The 23347-nt window shown below is 45.1% G+C and overlaps 1 protein-coding gene across 8 annotated transcripts in view; it reads left to right on the forward strand.

Annotated features, from left to right (window-relative positions):
- Window positions 1-11629, forward strand: part of LOC129817639 (kinase D-interacting substrate of 220 kDa B) — a 58971-nt gene extending 47342 nt beyond the window's left edge. For 3 of the 8 annotated variants that reach the window (XM_055873082.1, XM_055873085.1, XM_055873088.1), the window contains one exon: window positions 3033-11628. In XM_055873082.1, coding sequence (XP_055729057.1) covers window positions 3033-3212 — 180 coding nt within the window. In that variant the 3' untranslated portion in view covers window positions 3213-11628. The other 5 variants (XM_055873079.1, XM_055873081.1, XM_055873083.1 and 2 more) reach the window with 4 other exon arrangements.
- The last annotated feature ends 11718 nt before the right edge of the window (window positions 11630-23347 follow it).

A 23347-nucleotide genomic window follows, 5' to 3' on the forward strand; every position in this document is an offset into this window, starting at 1 on the left:
CTCTCCACTCTCTCTCTCTCTCTCTCTCTCTCTCTCTCTCTCTCTCTCTCTCTCTCTCTCTCTCTCTCTCTTCCATTCTCTCTCTCTCTCTCTCTCCCTCCATTCTCTTTCTCTCTCTCCCTCCATTCTCTTTCTCTCTCTCTCTTCTCTCTCTCCTCTCTCTCTCTCTCTCTCTCTCTCTCTCTCTCTCTCTCTCCCTTTCCACTCTCTTCCTCTCTCTCTTCCACTCTCTTCCTCACTCTCCACTCTCTTCCTCTCTCTCTCTCCACTCTCTCTCTCTCTCCTCTCTCTCTCTCTCTCTCTCTCTCTCTCTCTCTCTCGCTCTACTCTCTTTCTCTCGCTCTACTCTCTTTCTCTCTCTCTCTCCACTCTCTCTCCACTCTCTTCCTTTCTCTCTCTCTTCCTCTCTCTTCCCCTCTCTCTCCTCTCTCTCTCTCAATGTCTTGTCTTGAAGATATGTATGTCTCCCTAATGTTTTTTTCTCCTCTAAGACGATAATGTTGGCATCTGTGTGTCTTCCTAATGTTCTCTCCTCACATCCCTCTCTGATGAAAACCTGCTGTAGCCACTCCCTCCTCACCTTTCCATCTGTTTCTCTCCACCTCTCGTTCTCTCTCCTCCCTCCAAGCAGTTTAAGGTACCGTCTTTGAAAAAGAAGCAGGTACTGAATCCATTCAGACGTTTTCTCTAACTCCTCCTAACTAGACCTAGACCGACAAACTCACCCTCTTCGGAAGGGATCTGACCTCTGTAATCCCATCATGCACCTTGGAAACTCTAGCCCACTATCTTGAATGGGAACTAGGAGTTACAGGCATGCTACACTGGAGTAATACCTTTTTGCAGAGCGCAAGAAGCTCCCATTCATGTCAATGAAACCTGGGTGGAAGTGGTACGCCTCAGCTCTGGTTCCCGAGGAGGTGTGGTATATGGCCAATATACCACGCTAAGGGCTGTCCTTATGAACGACTCAACGCGGAGTGCCTGGATACAGACCTTAGCCGTGGTATATTGGCCAAATATCACAAACCCCCAATGTGCCTTATTGCTATTATAAACTGGTTACCAATGTAATTAGAACAGTCAAAATAACTGTTTTGTCATACCTCTGATATACCACAGCTTTCAGCCAATCAGCATTCAGAGCTCGAACCACCAGTTTATAATTATTTTTTTTGTCACGTGGCTCACACCCGAGAACACTTGATAAAGTGGCGTGTATTCTGCTCACGCCAGCAAAAAACTACACATCCAGTATAGTAGCTGAAAACCTGGTTATGTGACACTAGTGTTGCTCCCTTGTTAGGGCACTAAGTGATGCTACAAGGCCGCTGACTAGTGAAATCTTTGATCTGCTTCTGTCATACTATTTAAGACATATTTACAATTACAGATGTTTTGTAAATTTGTAAGATACATTGTAGATTTGTAACACTTGTACAAGTCTCTATAAGCATTTCAAATATTTGATTTTGTCTGGCCCTTCTAGCTGAACTCTCCTTACCTAAACCCTCATACACCCCACCCTCTTCCATCTCATCAAAGTGCACATGTCTTGTGAAGACCGCCCTCCTACTCTGAGTCAGTGACATTGAACATATAGCCTGTGCCTGTGGTTTCATAAAGACCTAAAACTAACCTGTTTGAAAAGTGAATAATAATCCTGCACCATGTGTACATTCTATCCATACTCCAAGTTACGGTGATACTGGGTGTGTATCACTTACCGGTTAATTACTAGAACAGACATCCTCATTCAAGTCAAGTCAATGGTCTGAGGGGCTTGTTCTAGTGATTCTATTTCTACACTCTTAGAAAAAAAGGTGCTATCTAGAACCTTAAAGGGTTCTTCGGCTATTCCCATAGGATAACACTTTGTAGAACCCTTTCTGGTACTAGGGGAGGACCTGTTTGGTTCCATGTAGAACCTGGTCCACAGAGAGGTTTTCCTATGGGGAGACAGCCGAAGAACCCTTTTAGAAACCTTTTTTCTAAGAGTGTATGGTCTAACTAGTGAGTAGCCTAGTAGTAACAGTAGATAGCAGGAAGTGATGTCACAGATTACATCCATGTTTTTTTTTTACCCTACAGTATTCTCTCATCCACTCAAGACAATGTTTGGTTTGGACCTAACCTCTATTAACCCCATTGTCATATTGTACTCACCCTCAGGATAGCTCCAGTCTCATCCACAACCCATTGTAGATGAACTCATATTGTACTCACCCTCAGGATAGCTCCAGTCTCATCCACAACCCATTGTAGATGAACTCATATTGTACTCACCCTCAGGATAGCTCCAGTCTCATCCACAACCCATTGTAGATGAACTCATATTGTACTCACCCTCAGGATAGCTCCAGTCTCATCCACAACCCATTGTAGATGAACTCATATTGTACTCACCCTCAGGATAGCTCCAGTCTCATCCACAACCCATTGTAGATGAACTCATATTGTACTCACCCTCAGGATAGCTCCAGTCTCATCCACAACCCATTGTAGATGAACTCATATTGTACTCACCCTCAGGATAGCTCCAGTCTCATCCACAACCCATTGTAGATGAACTCATATTGTACTCACCCTCAGGATAGCTCCAGTCTCATCCACAACCCATTGTAGATGAACTCATATTGTACTCACCCTCAGGATAGCTCCAGTCTCATCCACAACCCATTGTAGATGAACTCATATTGTAGTTCTCTCATACCTACTGATGCTTTATGTCGCCTACGTTCTTCTCATGTTGCCCTCCCCTTTCACTGGGCCTTCCTGTGTTACCTTGCAGATTTCAACAGTGTTTCAGCATGGAATTCCAATTCTATTATATTTTGTATCACTGCATTTCTACTCAAATGGGCAGAGGGTTACTATTGATGAGTACAGCACATGATAACTTTGAGAAATGTAATCTTGACCTCCATCAAATGTAGCCATACTGTATTAACCAATAAGCCATGTTTTACCTGTTGGTTGACTCCTCTATCTGGTCGTTGACGGTGTGTTCTGGACCTGGTTGTGTGTGTCAGGGTTCAGCCTCGGTGGTGTCGGGGACCCCGGCCATCCTCCTGAGCTCCATGAACACAGACACAGTGTGTGAACGTGTCAAACAGATCGAGGGTATCGACCAGAGCATGCTGGCCCAGTACACTGCCACCATTAAGAAGGTGAGCAGAGAGAGAGAGAGAGAGAGAGATCTCTACCATTAGCCTCCTCTCTCTCTACCATTAACCTCCTCTCTCTCTACTATTAACCTCCTCTCTCTCTACTATTAACCTCCTCTCTCTCTCTCTCTACCATTAACCTCCTCTCTCTCTACCATTAACCTCCTCTCTCTCTCTCTACCATTAACCTCCTCTCTCTCTCTCTACCATTAACCTCCACTCTCTCTCTCTCTACCATTAACCTCTCTCGCTCTCTCTACCATTAACCTCCACTCTCTCTCTCTCTCTCTCTCTCTCTCTCTCTCTCTACCATTAACCTCTCTCTCTCTCTACCATTAACCTCTCTCGCTCTCTCTACCATTAACCTCTCTCGCTCTCTCTACCATTAACCTCTCTCTCTCTACCATTAACATACTGTCTCCCTACCATTAACCTCCTCTCTCTCTACCATTAACCTCCTCTCTCTCTCTCTCTACCATTAACCTCTCTCTCTCTACCATTAACCTCACTCTCTCTCTCTACCATTAACCTCCTCTCTCTCTCTACCATTAACCTTCTCTCTCTCTCTCTACCATTAACCTCCACTCTCTCTCTCTACCATTAACCTCCACTCTCTCTACCATTAACCTCCACTCTCTCTCTACCATTAACCTCTACTCTCTCTCTCTACCATTAACCTCCAACCTCTCTCTCTACCATTAACCTCCACCCTCTCTCTCTACCATTAACCTCCACTCTCTCTACCATTAACCTCCACTCTCTCTCTCTACCATTAACCTCCACCCTCTCTCTCTACCATTAACCTCCACCCTCTCTCTCTACCATTAACATCCACCCTCTCTCTCTACCATTAACCTCCACCCTCTCTCTAACATTAACCTCCACTTTTTCTCTCTACCATTATCTCCACTCTCTCTCTACCATTAACCTCCACCCTCTCTCTCTACCATTAACCTCCACCCTCTCTCTCTACCATTAACCTCCACTCTCTCTCTCTACCATTAACCTCCACCCTCTCTCTACCATTAACCTCCACTCTCTCTCTCTACCATTAACCTCCACTCTCTCTCTCTACCATTAACCTCCACTCTCTCTCTACCATTAACCTCCACTCTCTCTCTCTACCATTAACCTCCACTCTCTCTCTCTACCATTAACATCCTATCTCTCTCTACCATTAACATCCTATCTCTCTCTACCATTAACCTCCACTCTCTCTCTCTACCATTAACCTCCACTCTCTCTCTCTACCATTAACCTCCACTCTCTCTCTCTACCATTAACCTCCACTCTCTCTCTACCATTAACCTCCACTCTCTCTCTCTACCATTAACCTCCACTCTCTCTCTCTACCATTAACCTCCACTCTCTCTCTACCATTAACATCCTATCTCTCTCTCTACCATTAACCTCCACTCTCTCTCTCTACCATTAACATCCTATCTCTCTCTCTACCATTAACCTCCTCTCTACCATTAACCTCCTCTCTCTCTCTCTCTCTGCCATTAACCTCTCTCTCTACCATTAACCTCACTCTCTCTCTCTACCATTAACCTCCTCTCTCTCTCTACCATTAACCTTCTCTCTCTCTTTCTACCATTAACCTCCACTCTCTCTCTCTACCATTAACCTCCACCCTCTCTCTCTACCATTAATCTCCACTCTCTCTCTCTACCATTAACCTCCTCTCTCTCTCTCTCCCATTAACCTCCACTCTCTCTTTCTACCATTAACCTCCACCCTCTCTCTCTACCATTAACCTCCACCCTCTCTCTCTACCATTAACATCCACCCTCTCTCTCTACCATTAACCTCCACCCTCTCTCTAACATTAACCTCCACTTTTTCTCTCTACCATTATCTCCACACTCTCTCTACCATTAACCTCCACCCTCTCTCTCTACCATTAACCTCCACCCTCTCTACCATTAACCTCCACTCTCTCTCTCTACCATTAACCTCCACCCTCTCTCTCGCTCTCTCTACCATTAACCTCCACTCTCTCTCTCTCTCTCTCTCTCTACCATTAACCTCCACTCTCTCTCTCTCTCTACCATTAACCTCTCTCTCTCTCTCTACCATTAACATCCTATCTCTCTCTACCATTAACCTCCACTCTCTCTCTCTACCATTAACATCCTATCTCTCTCTCTACCATTAACCTCCACTCTCTCTCTCTACCATTAACCTCCACTCTCTCTACCATTAACCTCCACTCTCTCTCTACCATTAACCTCCACTCTCTCTCTACCATTAACCTCCACTCTCTCTCTCTACCATTAACCTCCACTCTCTCTCTCTACCATTAACCTCCACTCTCTCTCTACCATTAACCTCCACTCTCTCTCTACCATTAACATCCTATGTCTCTCTCTACCATTAACCTCCACTCGCTCTCTCTACCATTAACATCCTATCTCTCTCTCTACCATTAACCTCCTCTCTCTCTCTCTCTCTACCATTAACCTCACTCTCTCTCTCTACCATTAACCTCCTCTCCCTCTACCATTAACCTCTCTCTCTCTCTACCATTAACCTCCACTCTCTCTCTCTACCATTAACCTCCACCCTCTCTCTCTACCATTAACCTCCAATCTCTCTACCATTAACCTCCACTCTCTCTCTCTACCATTAACCTCCACCCTCTCTCTCTACCATTAACCTCCACCCTCTCTCTCTACGATTAACATCCACCCTCTCTCTCTACCATTAACCTCCACCCTCTCTCTAACATTAACCTCCACTTTTTCTCTCTACCATTATCTCCACTCTCTCTCTACCATTAACCTCCACCCTCTCTCTCTACCATTAACCTCCACCCTCTCTCTCTACCATTAACCTCCACTCTCTCTCTCTACCATTAACCTCCACCCTCTCTCTCTACCATTAACCTCCACCCTCTCTCTCTACCATTAACCTCCACCCTCTCTCTCTACCATTAACCTCCACCCTCTCTCTCTACCATTAACCTCCACCCTCTCTCTCTACCATTAACCTCCACTCTCTCTCTCTACCATTAACCTCCACTCTCTCTCTCTACCATTAACCTCCACTCTCTCTCTCTACCATTAACCTCCACTCTCTCTCTCTACCATTAACCTCCACTCTCTCTCTCTACCATTAACCTCCACTCTCTCTCTCTACCATTAACATCCTATCTCTCTCTACCATTAACCTCCACTCTCTCTCTCTACCATTAACCTCCACTCTCTCTCTCTACCATTAACATCCTATCTCTCTCTACCATTAACCTCCACTCTCTCTCTCTACCATTAACATCCTATCTCTCTCTCTACCATTAACATCCTATCTCTCTCTACCATTAACCTCCACTCTCTCTCTCTACCATTAACCTCCACTCTCTCTCTCTACCATTAACCTCCACTCTCTCTCTCTACCATTAACCTCCACTCTCTCTCTACCATTAACCTCCACTCTCTCTCTCTACCATTAACCTCCACTCTCTCTCTACCATTAACATCCTATCTCTCTCTCTCTACCATTAACCTCCACTCTCTCTCTCTACCATTAACATCCTATCTCTCTCTCTACCATTAACCTCCACTCTCTACCATTAACCTCCCCCCTCTCTCTCTCTACCATTAACCTCCTCTCTCTCTCTACCATTAACCTTCTCTCTCTCTCTCTACCATTAACCTCCACTCTCTCTCTCTACCATTAACCTCCACTCTCTCTACCATTAACCTCCACTCTCTCTCTCTACCATTAACCTCCACTCTCTCTCTACCATTAACCTCTACTCTCTCTCTCTACCATTAACCTCCACCCTCTCTCTCTACCATTAACCTCCACCCTCTCTCTCTACCATTAACCTCCACTCTCTCTACCATTAACCTGCACTCTCTCTCTCTACCATTAACCTCCACCCTTTCTCTCTACCATTAACCTCCACCCTCTCTCTACCATTAACCTCCACTCTCTCTCTCTAACATTAACCTCCACTTTTTCTCTCTACCATTATCTCCACTCTCTCTCTACCATTAACCTCCACCTTCTCTCTCTACCATTAACCTCCACCCTCTCTCTCTACCATTAACCTCCAACCTCTCTACCATTAACCTCCACTCTCTCTCTCTACCATTAACCTCCACTTTCTCTCTGCCATTAACTCCTCTCTCTCTGCCATTAACCTCCTCTCTCTCTCTACCATTAACCTCCTCTCTCTACCATTAACCTCCTCTCTCTCTACCATTAACCTTCATTCTCTCTCTACCATTAACCTCCTCTCTCTCTCTACCATTAATCTCCACCCTCTCTCTCTACCATTAACCTCCACTCTCTCTACCATTAACCTCCACTCTCTCTCTCTACCATTAACCTCCACCCTCTCTCTCTACCATTAACCTCCACCCTCTCTCTCTACCATTAACATCCACCCTCTCTCTCTACCATTAACCTCCACCCTCTCTCTAACATTAACCTCCACTTTTTCTCTCTACCATTATCTCCACTCTCTCTACCATTAACCTCCACCCTCTCTCTCTACCATTAACCTCCACCCTCTCTCTCTACCATTAACCTCCACTCTCTCTCTCTACCATTAACCTCCACCCTCTCTCTACCATTAACCTCCACTCTCTCTCTCTACCATTAACCTCCACTCTCTCTCTCTACCATTAACCTCCACTCTCTCTCTACCATTAACCTCCACTCTCTCTCTACCATTAACATCCTATCTCTCTCTCTACCATTAACCTCCACTCTCTCTCTCTACCATTAACATCCTATCTCTCTCTACCATTAACATCCTATCTCTCTCTACCATTAACCTCCACTCTCTCTCTCTACCATTAACCTCCACTCTCTCTCTCTACCATTAACATCCTATCTCTCTCTCTACCATTAACATCCTATCTCTCTCTCTACCATTAACCTCCACTCTCTCTCTCTACCATTAACCTCCACTCTCTCTCTCTACCATTAACCTCCACTCTCTCTCTACCATTAACCTCCACTCTCTCTCTACCATTAACCTCCACTCTCTCTCTCTACCATTAACCTCCACTCTCTCTCTCTACCATTAACCTCCACTCTCTCTCTACCATTAACATCCTATCTCTCTCTCTACCATTAACCTCCACTCTCTCTCTCTACCATTAACATCCTATCTCTCTCTCTACCATTAACCTCCTCTCTCTCTCTCTCTCTGCCATTAACCTCTCTCTCTACCATTAACCTCACTCTCTCTCTCTACCATTAACCTCCTCTCTCTCTCTACCATTAACCTTCTCTCTCTCTTTCTACCATTAACCTCCACTCTCTCTCTCTACCATTAACCTCCACCCTCTCTCTCTACCATTAATCTCCACTCTCTCTCTCTACCATTAACCTCCTCTCTCTCTCTCTCCCATTAACCTCCACTCTCTCTTTCTACCATTAACCTCCACCCTCTCTCTCTACCATTAACCTCCACCCTCTCTCTCTACCATTAACATCCACCCTCTCTCTCTACCATTAACCTCCACCCTCTCTCTAACATTAACCTCCACTTTTTCTCTCTACCATTATCTCCACACTCTCTCTACCATTAACCTCCACCCTCTCTCTCTACCATTAACCTCCACCCTCTCTACCATTAACCTCCACTCTCTCTCTCTACCATTAACCTCCACCCTCTCTCTCGCTCTCTCTACCATTAACCTCCACTCTCTCTCTCTCTCTACCATTAACCTCTCTCTCTCTCTCTACCATTAACATCCTATCTCTCTCTACCATTAACCTCCACTCTCTCTCTCTACCATTAACATCCTATCTCTCTCTCTACCATTAACCTCCACTCTCTCTCTCTACCATTAACCTCCACTCTCTCTCTCTACCATTAACCTCCACTCTCTCTCTACCATTAACCTCCACTCTCTCTCTACCATTAACCTCCACTCTCTCTCTCTACCATTAACCTCCACTCTCTCTCTCTACCATTAACCTCCACTCTCTCTCTCTACCATTAACCTCCACTCTCTCTCTACCATTAACATCCTATGTCTCTCTCTACCATTAACCTCCACTCGCTCTCTCTACCATTAACATCCTATCTCTCTCTCTACCATTAACCTCCTCTCTCTCTCTCTCTCTACCATTAACCTCACTCTCTCTCTCTACCATTAACCTCCTCTCCCTCTACCATTAACCTCTCTCTCTCTCTACCATTAACCTCCACTCTCTCTCTCTACCATTAACCTCCACCCTCTCTCTCTACCATTAACCTCCAATCTCTCTACCATTAACCTCCACTCTCTCTCTCTACCATTAACCTCCACCCTCTCTCTCTACCATTAACCTCCACCCTCTCTCTCTACGATTAACATCCACCCTCTCTCTCTACCATTAACCTCCACCCTCTCTCTAACATTAACCTCCACTTTTTCTCTCTACCATTATCTCCACTCTCTCTCTACCATTAACCTCCACCCTCTCTCTCTACCATTAACCTCCACTCTCTCTCTACCATTAACCTCCACTCTCTCTCTACCATTAACCTCCACCCTCTCTCTCTACCATTAACCTCCACCCTCTCTCTCTACCATTAACCTCCACCCTCTCTCTCTACCATTAACCTCCACCCTCTCTCTCTACCATTAACCTCCACCCTCTCTCTCTACCATTAACCTCCACTCTCTCTCTCTACCATTAACCTCCACTCTCTCTCTCTACCATTAACCTCCACTCTCTCTCTCTACCATTAACCTCCACTCTCTCTCTCTACCATTAACCTCCTCTCTCTCTCTACCATTAACCTCCTCTCTCTCTACCATTAACCTCCACTCTCTCTCTCTACCATTAACATCCTATCTCTCTCTACCATTAACCTCCACTCTCTCTCTCTACCATTAACCTCCACTCTCTCTCTCTACCATTAACATCCTATCTCTCTCTACCATTAACCTCCACTCTCTCTCTCTACCATTAACATCCTATCTCTCTCTCTACCATTAACATCCTATCTCTCTCTACCATTAACCTCCACTCTCTCTCTCTACCATTAACCTCCACTCTCTCTCTCTACCATTAACCTCCACTCTCTCTCTACCATTAACCTCCACTCTCTCTCTCTACCATTAACCTCCACTCTCTCTCTACCATTAACATCCTATCTCTCTCTCTCTACCATTAACCTCCACTCTCTCTCTCTACCATTAACATCCTATCTCTCTCTCTACCATTAACCTCCACTCTCTACCATTAACCTCCACTCTCTCTCTACCATTAACCTCCTCTCTCTCTCTACCATTAACCTTCTCTCTCTCTCTCTACCATTAACCTCCACTCTCTCTCTCTACCATTAACCTCCACTCTCTCTACCATTAACCTCCACTCTCTCTCTCTACCATTAACCTCTACTCTCTCTCTCTACCATTAACCTCCACCCTCTCTCTACCATTAACCTCCACCCTCTCTCTCTACCATTAACCTCCACTCTCTCTACCATTAACCTCCACCCTCTCTCTCTACCATTAACCTCCACCCTTTCTCTCTACCATTAACCTCCACCCTCTCTCTACCATTAACCTCCACTCTCTCTCTCTAACATTAACCTCCACTTTTTCTCTCTACCATTATCTCCACCCTCTCTCTACCATTAACCTCCACCTTCTCTCTCTACCATTAACCCTCCACCCTCTCTCTCTACCATTAACCTCCAACCTCTCTACCATTAACCTCTGCTCTCTCTCTCTACCATTAACCTCCACCTTCTCTCTCTACCATTAACCTCCACCCTCTCTCTCTACCATTAACCTCCACTTTCTCTCTGCCATTAACTCCTCTCTCTCTCTGCCATTAACCTCCTCTCTCTCTCTACCATTAACCTCCTCTCTCTACCATTAACCTCCTCTCTCTCTACCATTAACCTTCATTCTCTCTCTACCATTAACCTCCTCTCTCTCTCTACCATTAATCTCCACTCTCTCTCTCTACCATTAACATCCTATCTCTCTCTCTACCATAAACTCCACTCTCTCTCTACCATGAACCTCCACTCTCTCTCTCTACCATTAACATCCTATCTCTCTCTCTACCATTAACCTCCACTCTCTCTCTCTACCATTAACATCCTATCTCTCTCTACCATAAACTCCACCCTCTCTCTCTACCATTAACCTCCTCTCTCTCTCTCTCTCTCTCTCTCTACCATTAACATCCTTTCTCTCTCTCTACCATTAACATCCTATCTCTCTCTCTACCATTAACCTCCACTCTCTCTCTCTACCATTAACCTCCACTCTCTCTCTACCATTAACCTCCACTCTCTCTCTCTCTACCATTAACCTCCACTTTCTCTCTACCATTAACCTCCACTTTCTCTCTACCATTAACCTCCTCTCTCTCTCTACCATTAACCTCCTCTCTCTCTCTACCATTAACCTCCTCTCTCTCTACCATTAACCTTCATTCTCTCTCTACCATTAACCTCCTCTCTCTCTCTACTATTAACATCCTCTCTCTCTCTCCTTACCCTCCTCTCTCTCTCTACCATTAACCTCCTCTCTCTCTACCATTAACCTCTCTCTCTCTACCATTAACCTCCACTCTCTCTCTCTACCATTAACCTCCTCTCTCTCTCTAACATTAACCTCACTCTCTCTCTCTACCATTAACCTCCTCTCTCTCTCTACCATTAACCTCCTCTCTCTCTCTACCATTAACCTCCACTCTCTCTCTCTACCATTAACCTCCATCTCTCTCTCTACCATTAACCTCCACTCTCTCTCTCTACCATTAACCTCCACTCTCTCTCTCTACCATTAACCTCCACTCTCTCTCTCTACCATTAACCTCCACTCTCTCTCTCTACCATTAACCTCCATCTCTCTCTCTACCATTAACCTCCACTCTCTCTCTCTACCATTAACCTCCACTCTCTCTCTCTACCATTAACCTCCACCTCTCTCTCTACCATTAACCTCCACTCTCTCTCTCTACCATTAACCTCCACTCTCTCTCTCTACCATTAACCTCCACTCTCTCTCTACCATTAACCTCCTCTCTCTCTACCATTAACCTCCACTCTCTCTCTCTACCATTAACCTCCATTCTCTCTCTACCATTAACCTCCTCTCTCTCTCTACCATTAACCTCCACTCTCTCTCTACCATTAACCTCCACTCTCTCTACCATTAACCTCCACTCTCTCTCTCTACCATTAACCTCCACCCTCTCTCTCTACCATTAACCTCCACCCTCTCTCTCTACCATTAACATCCACCCTCTCTCTCTACCATTAACCTCCACCCTCTCTCTACCATTAACCTCCACTTTTTCTCTCTACCATTATCTCCACTCTCTCTACCATTAACCTCCACCCTCTCTCTCTACCATTAACCTCCACCCTCTCTCTCTACCATTAACCTCCACTCTCTCTCTCTACCATTAACCTCCACCCTCTCTCTACCATTAACCTCCACTCTCTCTCTCTACCATTAACCTCCACTCTCTCTCTCTACCATTAACCTCCACTCTCTCTCTACCATTAACCTCCACTCTCTCTCTACCATTAACATCCTATCTCTCTCTCTACCATTAACCTCCACTCTCTCTCTCTACCATTAACTCCTTCTCTCTCTACCATTAACTCCTATCTCTCTCTACCATTAACCTCCACTCTCTCTCTCTACCATTAACCTCCACTCTCTCTCTCTACCATTAACCTCCATCTCTCTCTCTACCATTAACATCCTATCTCTCTCTCTACCATTAACCTCCACTCTCTCTCTCTACCATTAACCTCCACTCTCTCTCTCTACCATTAACCTCCACTCTCTCTCTACCATTAACCTCCACTCTCTCTCTCTACCATTAACCTCCACTCTCTCTCTCTACCATTAACCTCCACTCTCTCTCTACCATTAACATCCTCTCTCTCTCTACCATTAACCTCCACTCTCTCTCTCTACCATTAACATCCTATCTCTCTCTCTACCATTAACCTCCTCTCTCTCTCTCTCTCTGCCATTAACCTCTCTCTCTACCATTAACCTCACTCTCTCTCTCTACCATTAACCTCCTCTCTCTCTCTACCATTAACCTTCTCTCTCTCTCTACCATTAACCTCCACTCTCTCTCTCTACCATTAACCTCCACCCTCTCTCTCTACCATTAACCTCCACTCTCTCTCTCTACCATTAACCTCCTCTCTCTCTCTCTCCATTAACCTCCACCCTCTCTCTCTACCATTAACCTCCACCCTCTCTCTCTACCATTAACCTCCACCCTCTCTCTCTACCATTAACATCCACCCTCTCTCTCTACCATTAACCTCCACCCTCTCTCTACCATTAACCTCCACTTTTTCTCTCTACCATTATCTCCACCTCTCTCTACCATTAACCTCCACCCTCTCTCTCTACCATTAACCTCCACCTCTCTCTACCATTAACCTCCACTCTCTCTCTCTACCATTAACCTCCACCCCTCTCTCTCTCTACCATTAACCTCCACTCTCTCTCTCTACCATTAACCTCCTCTCTCTCTCTACCATTAACATCCTATCTCTCTCTACCATTAACCTCCACTCTCTCTCTCTACCATTAACATCCTATCTCTCTCTCTACCATTAACCTCCACTCTCTCTCTCTACCATTAACCTCCACTCTCTCTCTCTACCATTAACCTCCACTCTCTCTCTACCATTAACCTCCACTCTCTCTCTACCATTAACCTCCACTCTCTCTCTCTACCATTAACCTCCACTCTCTCTCTCTACCATTAACCTCCACTCTCTCTCTCTACCATTAACCTCCACTCTCTCTCTACCATTAACATCCTATGTCTCTCTCTACCATTAACCTCCACTCGCTCTCTCTACCATTAACATCCTATCTCTCTCTCTACCATTAACCTCCTCTCTCTCTCTCTCTCTACCATTAACCTCACTCTCTCTCTCTACCATTAACCTCCTCTCCCTCTACCATTAACCTCTCTCTCTCTCTACCATTAACCTCCACTCTCTCTCTCTACCATTAACCTCCACCCTCTCTCTCTACCATTAACCTCCAATCTCTCTACCATTAACCTCCACTCTCTCTCTCTACCATTAACCTCCACCCTCTCTCTCTACCATTAACCTCCACCCTCTCTCTCTACCATTAACCTCCACCCTCTCTCTCTACCATTAACCTCCACCCTCTCTCTACATTAACCTCCACTTTCTCTCTACCATTACTCCACTCTCTCTCTACCATTAACCTCCACCTCTCTCTCTACCATTAACCTCCACCCTCTCTCTCTACCATTAACCTCCACTCTCTCTCTCTACCATTAACCTCCACCCTCTCTCTCTACCATTAACCTCCACTCTCTCTCTCTACCATTAACCTCCACCCTCTCTCTCTACCATTAACCTCCACCCTCTCTCTCTACCATTAACCTCCACTCTCTCTCTCTACCATTAACCTCCACTCTCTCTCTCTACCATTAACCTCCACTCTCTCTCTCTACCATTAACCTCCACTCTCTCTCTCTACCATTAACCTCCACTCTCTCTCTCTACCATTAACCTCCACTCTCTCTCTCTACCATTAACATCCTATCTCTCTCTACCATTAACCTCCACTCTCTCTCTCTACCATTAACCTCCACTCTCTCTCTCTACCATTAACATCCTATCTCTCTCTACCATTAACCTCCACTCTCTCTCTCTACCATTAACATCCTATCTCTCTCTCTACCATTAACATCCTATCTCTCTCTACCATTAACCTCCACTCTCTCTCTCTACCATTAACCTCCACTCTCTCTCTCTACCATTAACCTCCACTCTCTCTCTACCATTAACCTCCACTCTCTCTCTCTACCATTAACCTCCACTCTCTCTCTACCATTAACATCCTATCTCTCTCTCTACCATTAACCTCCACTCTCTCTCTCTACCATTAACATCCTATCTCTCTCTCTACCATTAACCTCCACTCTCTACCATTAACCTCCTCCCTCTCTCTCTCTACCATTAACCTCCTCTCTCTCTCTACCATTAACCTCCTCTCTCTCTCTACCATTAACCTCCACTCTCTCTCTCTACCATTAACCTCCACTCTCTCTACCATTAACCTCCACTCTCTCTCTCTACCATTAACCTCTACTCTCTCTCTCTACCATTAACCTCCACTCTCTCTCTACCATTAACCTCCACCTCTCTCTCTACCATTAACCTCCACTCTCTCTACCATTAACCTCCACTCTCTCTCTCTACCATTAACCTCCACCCTCTCTCTCTACCATTAACCTCCACCTCTCTCTCTACCATTAACCTCCACTCTCTCTCTCTACCATTAACCTCCACTTTCTCTCTACCATTATCTCCACCTCTCTCTCTACCATTAACCTCCACCTCTCTCTCTCTACCATTAACCTCCACCCTCTCTCTCTACCATTAACCTCCACTCTCTCTCTCTACCATTAACCTCCACTCTCTCTCTCTACCATTAACCTCCACCTCTCTCTCTACCATTAACCTCCACTCTCTCTCTACCATTAACCTCCTCTCTCTCTCTACCATTAACCTCTCACTCTCTCTCTCTACCATTAACCTTCATTCTCTCTCTACCATTAACCTCCTCTCTCTCTCTACCATTAACCTCCACTCTCTCTCTCTACCATTAACATCCTATCTCTCTCTCTACCATTATCTCCACTCTCTCTCTACCATTAACCTCCACTCTCTCTCTCTACCATTAACATCCTATCTCTCTCTCTACCATTAACCTCCACTCTCTCTCTCTACCATTAACCTCCTACTCTCTCTCTCTACCATTAACCTCCACTCTCTCTCTCTACCATTAACATCCTTTCTCTCTCTCTACCATTAACATCCTATCTCTCTCTCTACCATTAACCTCCACTCTCTCTCTCTACCATTAACCTCCACTCTCTCTCTACCATTAACCTCCCTCTCTCTCTCTACCATTAACCTCCACTTTCTCTCTACCATTAACCTCCCTCTCTCTACCATTAACCTCCTCTCTCTCTACCATTAACCTCCTCTCTCTCTCTACCATTAACCTCCTCTCTCTCTACCATTAACCTTCATTCTCTCTCTACCATTAACCTCCTCTCTCTCTCTACCATTAACCTCCTACTCTCTCTCTCTACCATTAACCTCCACTCTCTCTCTCTACCATTAACCTCCACTCTCTCTCTACCATTAACTCCATCTCTCTCTCTACCATTAACCTCCACTCTCTCTCTACCATTAACCTCCACTCTCTCTCTCTACCATTAACCTCTCTCTCTCTACCATTAACCTCATTCTCTCTCTACTATTAACCTCCTCTCTCTCTCTACTATTAACCTCCTCTCTCTCTCTCTACCATTAACCTCCACTCTCTCTCTACCATTAACTCCATCTCTCTCTCTACCATTAACCTCCACCCTCTCTCTCTACCATTAACCTCCACTCTCTCTCTCTACCATTAACCTCCACTCTCTCTCTCTACCATTAACCTCCTACTCCTCTCTCTCTACCATTAACCTCCACTCTCTCTCTCTACCATTAACCTCCACTCTCTCTCTCTACCATTAACCTCCACTCTCTCTCTCTACCATTAACATCCTATCTCTCTCTACCATTAACCTCCACTCTCTCTCTCTACCATTAACCTCCACTCTCTCTCTCTACCATTAACCTCCACTCTCTCTCTCTACCATTAACCTCCACTCTCTCTCTCTACCATTAAACTCCACTCTCTCTCTCTACCATTAACATTCTATCTCTCTCTCTACCATTAACCTCCACTCTCTCTCTACCATTACTCCACTCTCTCTACCATTACTCTCTCTCTCTACCATAACCTCCACTCCTCTCTCTCTACCATTAACCTCCACTCTCTCTCTCTACCATTAACCTCCACTCTCTCTCTCTACCATTAACCTCCACTTCTCTCTCTACCATTAACCTCCACTTTCTCTCTGCCATTAACCTCCTCTCTCTCTCTACCATTAACCTCCACTCTCTCTCTCTACCATTAACCTCCACTCTCTCTCTCTACCATTAACCTCCACTCTCTCTCTCTCTACCATTAACATCCTCTCTCTCTCTACCATTAACCTCCACTTTCTCTCTGCCATTAACCTCCTCTCTCTCTCTACCATTAACCTCCTCTCTCTCTCTACCATTAACCTCCTCTCTCTACCATTAACCTTCATTCTCTCTCTACCATTAACCTTCATTCTCTCTCTACCATTAACCTCCTCTCTCTCTCTACCATTAACCTCCACTCTCTCTCTCTACCATTAACATCCTATCTCTCTCTCTACCATTAACCTCCACTCTCTCTCTCTACCATTAACCTCCACTCTCTCTCTCTACCATTAACCTCCACTCTCTCTCTCTACCATTAACCTCCACTCTCTCTCTCTACCATTAACCTCCACTCTCTCTCTCTACCATTAACCTCCACTCTCTCTCTACCATTAACATCCTATGTCTCTCTCTACCATTAACCTCCACTCTCTCTCTCTACCATTAACCTCCTACTCTCTCTCTCTACCATTAACCTCCCTCTCTCTCTCTACCATTAACCTCCTCTCTCTCTCTACCATTAACCTCCACTCTCTCTCTCTACCATTAACCTCCTCTCTCTCTACCATTAACCTCTCTCTCTCTCTACCATTAACCTCCACTCTCTCTCTCTACCATTAACCTCCACCTCTCTCTCTACCCCTCCACCTCTCTCTCTACCATTAACCTCCACTCTCTCTCTCTACCATTAACTCCACCTCTCTCTCTACCATTAACCTCCCCTCTCTCTACCATTAACCTCCACTCTCTCTCTCTACCATTAACTCCACTCTCTCTCTACCATTAACCTCCACCTCTCTCTCTACCATTAACCTCCACTCTCTCTCTCTACCATTAACCTCCACTCTCTCTCTCTACCATTAACCTCCACTCTCTCTCTACCATTAACCTCCTCTCTCTCTACCATTAACCTTCATCTCTCTCTCTACCATTAACCTCATCTCTCTCTCTACTATTAACCTCCTCTCTCTCTCTACTATTAACCTCCTCTCTCTCTCTCTCTCTCTACCATTAACCTCCACTCTCTCTCTCTACCATTAACATCCTATCTCTCTCTCTACCATTAACCTCCACCCTCTCTCTCTACCATTAACCTCCACTCTCTCTCTCTACCATTAACCTCCACTCTCTCTCTCTACCATTAACCTCCACTCTCTCTCTCTACCATTAACATCCACTCTCTCTCTCTACCATTAACATCCATCTCTCTCTCTACCATTAACCTCCACTCTCTCTCTCTACCATTAACCTCCACTCTCTCTCTCTACCATTAACATCCTATCTCTCTCTACCATTAACCTCCACTCTCTCTCTCTACCATTAACCTCCACTCTCTCTCTCTACCATTAACCTCCACTCTCTCTCTCTACCATTAACCTCCACTCTCTCTCTCTACCATTAAACTCCACTCTCTCTCTCTACCATTAACATCCATCTCTCTCTCTACCATTAACCTCCACTCTCTCTCTACCATTAACCTCCACTCTCGCTCTCTACCATTAATCTCCACTTTCTCTCTACCATTAAAACCTCTTCTCTCTCTACCGTTAACCTTCATTCTCTCTCTACCATTAACATTCTATCTCTCTCTCTACCATTAACATCCACTCTCTCTCTCTACCATTAACCTCCACTCTCTCTCTCTACCATTAACCTCCACTCTCTCTCTCTACCATTAACCTCCACTTTCTCTCTGCCATTAACCTCCTCTCTCTCTCTACCATTAACCTCCTCTCTCTCTCTACCATTAACCTCCTCTCTCTACCATTAACCTTCATTCTCTCTCTACCATTAACCTTCATTCTCTCTCTACCATTAACCTCCTCTCTCTCTCTACCATTAACCTCCACTCTCTCTCTCTACCATTAACATCCTATCTCTCTCTCTACCATTAACCTCCACTCTCTCTCTCTACCATTAACCTCCACTCTCTCTCTCTACCATTAACCTCCACTCTCTCTCTCTACCATTAACCTCCACTCTCTCTCTCTACCATTAACCTCCACTCTCTCTCTACCATTAACCTCCACTCTCTCTCTCTACCATTAACCTCCACTCTCTCTCTCTACCATTAACTCCATTCTCTCTCTACCATTAACCTCCACTCCTCTCTCTACCATTAACCTCCTCTCTCTCTACCATTAACCTCCCTCTCTCTCTCTACCATTAACCTCTCTCTCTCTACCATTAACCTCATCTCTCTCTCTACCATTAACCTCTCTCTCTACCATTATCCTCCTCTCTCTCTACCATTAACCTCTCTCTCTCTCTACCATTAACCTCCACTCTCTCTCTCTACCATTAACCTCCACCCTCTCTCTCTACCATTAACCTCCACCCTCTCTCTCTACCATTAACCTCCACTCTCTCTCTCTACCATTAACCTCCACCCTCTCTCTCTACCATTAACCTCCACCTCTCTCTCTACCATTAACCTCACCCTCTCTCTCTACCATTAACATCCACTCTCTCTCTACCATTAACCTCCACTCTCTCTCTACCATTAACCTCCTACTCTCTCTCTCTACCATTAACCTCCACTCTCTCTCTCTACCATTAACCTCCACCCTCTCTCTCTACCATTAACCTCCACCTCTCTCTCTACCATTAACCTCCACTCTCTCTCTCTACCATTAACCTCCACTCTCTCTCTCTACCATTAACCTCCACTCTCTCTCTCTACCATTAACCTCCACTCTCTCTCTCTACCATTAACCTCCACTCTCTCTCTACCATTAACCTCCACTCTCTCTCTCTACCATTAACCTCCACTCTCTCTCTCTACCATTAACCTCCACTCTCTCTCTCTACCATTAACATCCTATCTCTCTCTACCATTAACTTCCACTCTCTCTCTCTACCATTAACATCCTATCTCTCTCTCTACCATTAACCTCCACTCTCTCTCTCTACCATTAACATCCTATCTCTCTCTACCATTAACCTCCACTCTCTCTCTCTACCATTAACATCCTATCTCTCTCTCTACCATTAACATCCTATCTCTCTCTACCATTAACCTCCACTCTCTCTCTCTACCATTAACCTCCACTCTCTCTCTCTACCATTAACCTCCACTCTCTCTCTACCATTAACCTCCTCTCTCTCTCTACCATTAACCTCCTCTCTCTCTCTACCATTAACATCCTATCTCTCTCTCTACCATTAACCTCCACTCTCTACCATTAACCTCTCTCTCTCTACCATTAACCTCTACTCTCTCTCTCTACCATTAACCTCCATCTCTCTCTCTACCATTAACCTCCACTCTCTCTCTCTACCATTAACCTCCACTCTCTCTCTCTACCATTAACGTCCACTCTCTCTCTACCATTAACCTCTACTCTCTCTCTCTACCATTAACCTCCACCCTCTCTCTCTACCATTAACCTCCACCCTCTCTCTCTACCATTAACCTCCACTCTCTCTACCATTAACCTCCACTCTCTCTCTCTACCATTAACCTCCACCCTTTCTCTCTACCATTAACCTCCACCCTCTCTCTACCATTAACATCCACCCTCTCTCTCTACCATTAACCTCCATCCTCTTTCTAACATTAACCTCCACTTTTTCTCTCTACCATTATCTCCACTCTCTCTACCATTAACCTCCACCCTCTCTCTCTACCATTAACCTCCACTCTCTCTCTCTACCATTAACCTCCACTCTCTCTCTCTACCATTAAACTCCACTCTCTCTCTCTACCATTAACATTCTATCTCTCTCTCTACCATTAACCTCCACTCTCTCTCTACCATTAACCTCCACTCTCCTCTCTACCATTAATCTCCACTTTCTCTCTACCATTAACCTCTTCTCTCTCTACCGTTAACCTTCATTCTCTCTCTACCTTAACCTCATTCTCTCTCTACCATTAACTCATCTCTCTCTCTACCATTAACCTCCACTCTCTCTCTCTACCATTAACCTCCACTCTCTCTCTCTACCATTAACCTCTCTCTCTCTACCATTAACCTCCACTTTCTCTCTGCCATTAACCTCCTCTCTCTCTCTACCATTAACCTCCTCTCTCTCTACCATTAACCTCCTCTCTCTACCATTAACCTCATTCTCTCTCTACCATTAACCTTCATTCTCTCTCTACCAATAACCTCCTCTCTCTCTCTACCATTAACCTCCACTCTCTCTCTCTACCATTAACATCCTATCTCTCTCTCTACCATTAACCTCCACTCTCTCTCTCTACCATTAACCTCCACTCTCTCTCTCTACCATTAACCTCCACTCTCTCTCTCTACCATTAACCTCCACTCTCTCTCTCTACCATTAACATCCTATCTCTCTCTCTACCATTAACCTCCACTCTCTCTCTCTACCATTAACATCCTACTCTCTCTCTCTACCATTAACCTCCTCTCTCTCTCTCTACCATTAACCTCTCTCTCTCTACCATTAACCTCACTCTCTCTCTCTACCATTAACCTTCTCTCTCTACCATTAACCTCCTCTCTCTCTACCATTAACCTCTCTCTCTCTCTACCATTAACCTCCACTCTCTCTCTCTACCATTAACCTCCACCCTCTCTCTCTACCATTAACCTCCAATCTCTCTACCATTAACCTCCACTCTCTCTCTCTACCATTAACCTCCACCCTCTCTCTCTACCATTAACCTCCACCTCTCTCTCTACCATTAACCTCACCTCTATCTCTACCATTAACATCCACCCTCTCTCTCTACCATTAACCTCCACTCTCTCTCTCTACCATTAACCTCCACTTTCTCTCTACCATTACTCCACTCTCTCTCTACCATTAACCTCCACTCTCTCTCTCTACCATTAACCTCCACCCTCTCTCTCTACCATTAACCTCCACCCTCTCTCTCTACCATTAACCTCCACTCTCTCTCTCTACCATTAACCTCCACCCTCTCTCTCTACCATTAACCTCCACCCTCTCTCTCTACCATTAACCTCCACTCTCTCTCTCTACCATTAACCTCCACTCTCTCTCTCTACCATTAACCTCCACTCTCTCTCTCTACCATTAACCTCCACTCTCTCTCTCTACCATTAACATCCTCTCTCTCTCTACCATTAACTCCACTCTCTCTCTACCATTAACATCCTATCTCTCTCTACCATTAACCTCCACTCTCTCTCTCTACCATTAACCTCCACTCTCTCTCTCTACCATTAACATCCTCTCTCTCTCTACCATTAACCTCCACTCTCTCTCTCTACCATTAACCTCCATCTCTCTCTCTACCATTAACATCCTCTCTCTCTCTACCATTAACCTCCACTCTCTCTCTCTACCATTAACCTCCACTCTCTCTCTCTACCATTAACCTCCACTCTCTCTCTACCATTAACATCCTATCTCTCTCTCTACCATTAACCTCCACTCTCTCTCTCTACCATTAACATCCTATCTCTCTCTCTACCATTAACCTCCACTCTCTACCATTAACCTCCTCCCTCTCTCTCTCTACCATTAACCTCACTCTCTCTCTCTACCATTAACCTCCTCTCTCTCTCTACCATTAACCTCCTCTCTCTCTCTACCATTAACCTCCACTCTCTCTCTCTACCATTAACCTCCTCTCTCTCTCTACCATTAACCTCCACTCTCTCTCTACCATTAACCTCTACTCTCTCTCTCTACCATTAACCTCCACTCTCTCTCTACCATTAACCTCCACTATCTCTCTCTACCATTAACCTCCACTCTCTCTCTCTACCATTAACCTCTACTCTCTCTCTCTACCATTAACCTCTACTCTCTCTCTCTACCATTAACCTCCACCCTCTCTCTCTACCATTAACCTCCACCCTCTCTCTCTACCATTAACCTCCACTCTCTCTACCATTAACCTCCACTCTCTCTCTCTACCATTAACCTCCACCCTTTCTCTCTACCATTAACCTCCACCTCTCTCTACCATTAACATCCACTCTCTCTCTACCATTAACCTCCATCCTCTCTCTACCATTACCTCCATCTCTCTCTCTACCATTAACCTCCACCTCTCTCTCTACCATTAACCTCCACTCTCTCTCTACCTTAACCTCCACTCTCTCTCTACCATTAACCTCCACCCTCTCTCTCTACCATTAACCTCCACTCTCTCTCTCTACCATTAACCTCCACTCTCTCTCTCTACCATTAACCTCCACTC

The sequence above is a fragment of the Salvelinus fontinalis genome, chromosome 20, assembly GCF_029448725.1.
Source record: "Salvelinus fontinalis isolate EN_2023a chromosome 20, ASM2944872v1, whole genome shotgun sequence".
Classification (NCBI taxonomy): Eukaryota; Metazoa; Chordata; class Actinopteri; order Salmoniformes; family Salmonidae; genus Salvelinus; species Salvelinus fontinalis.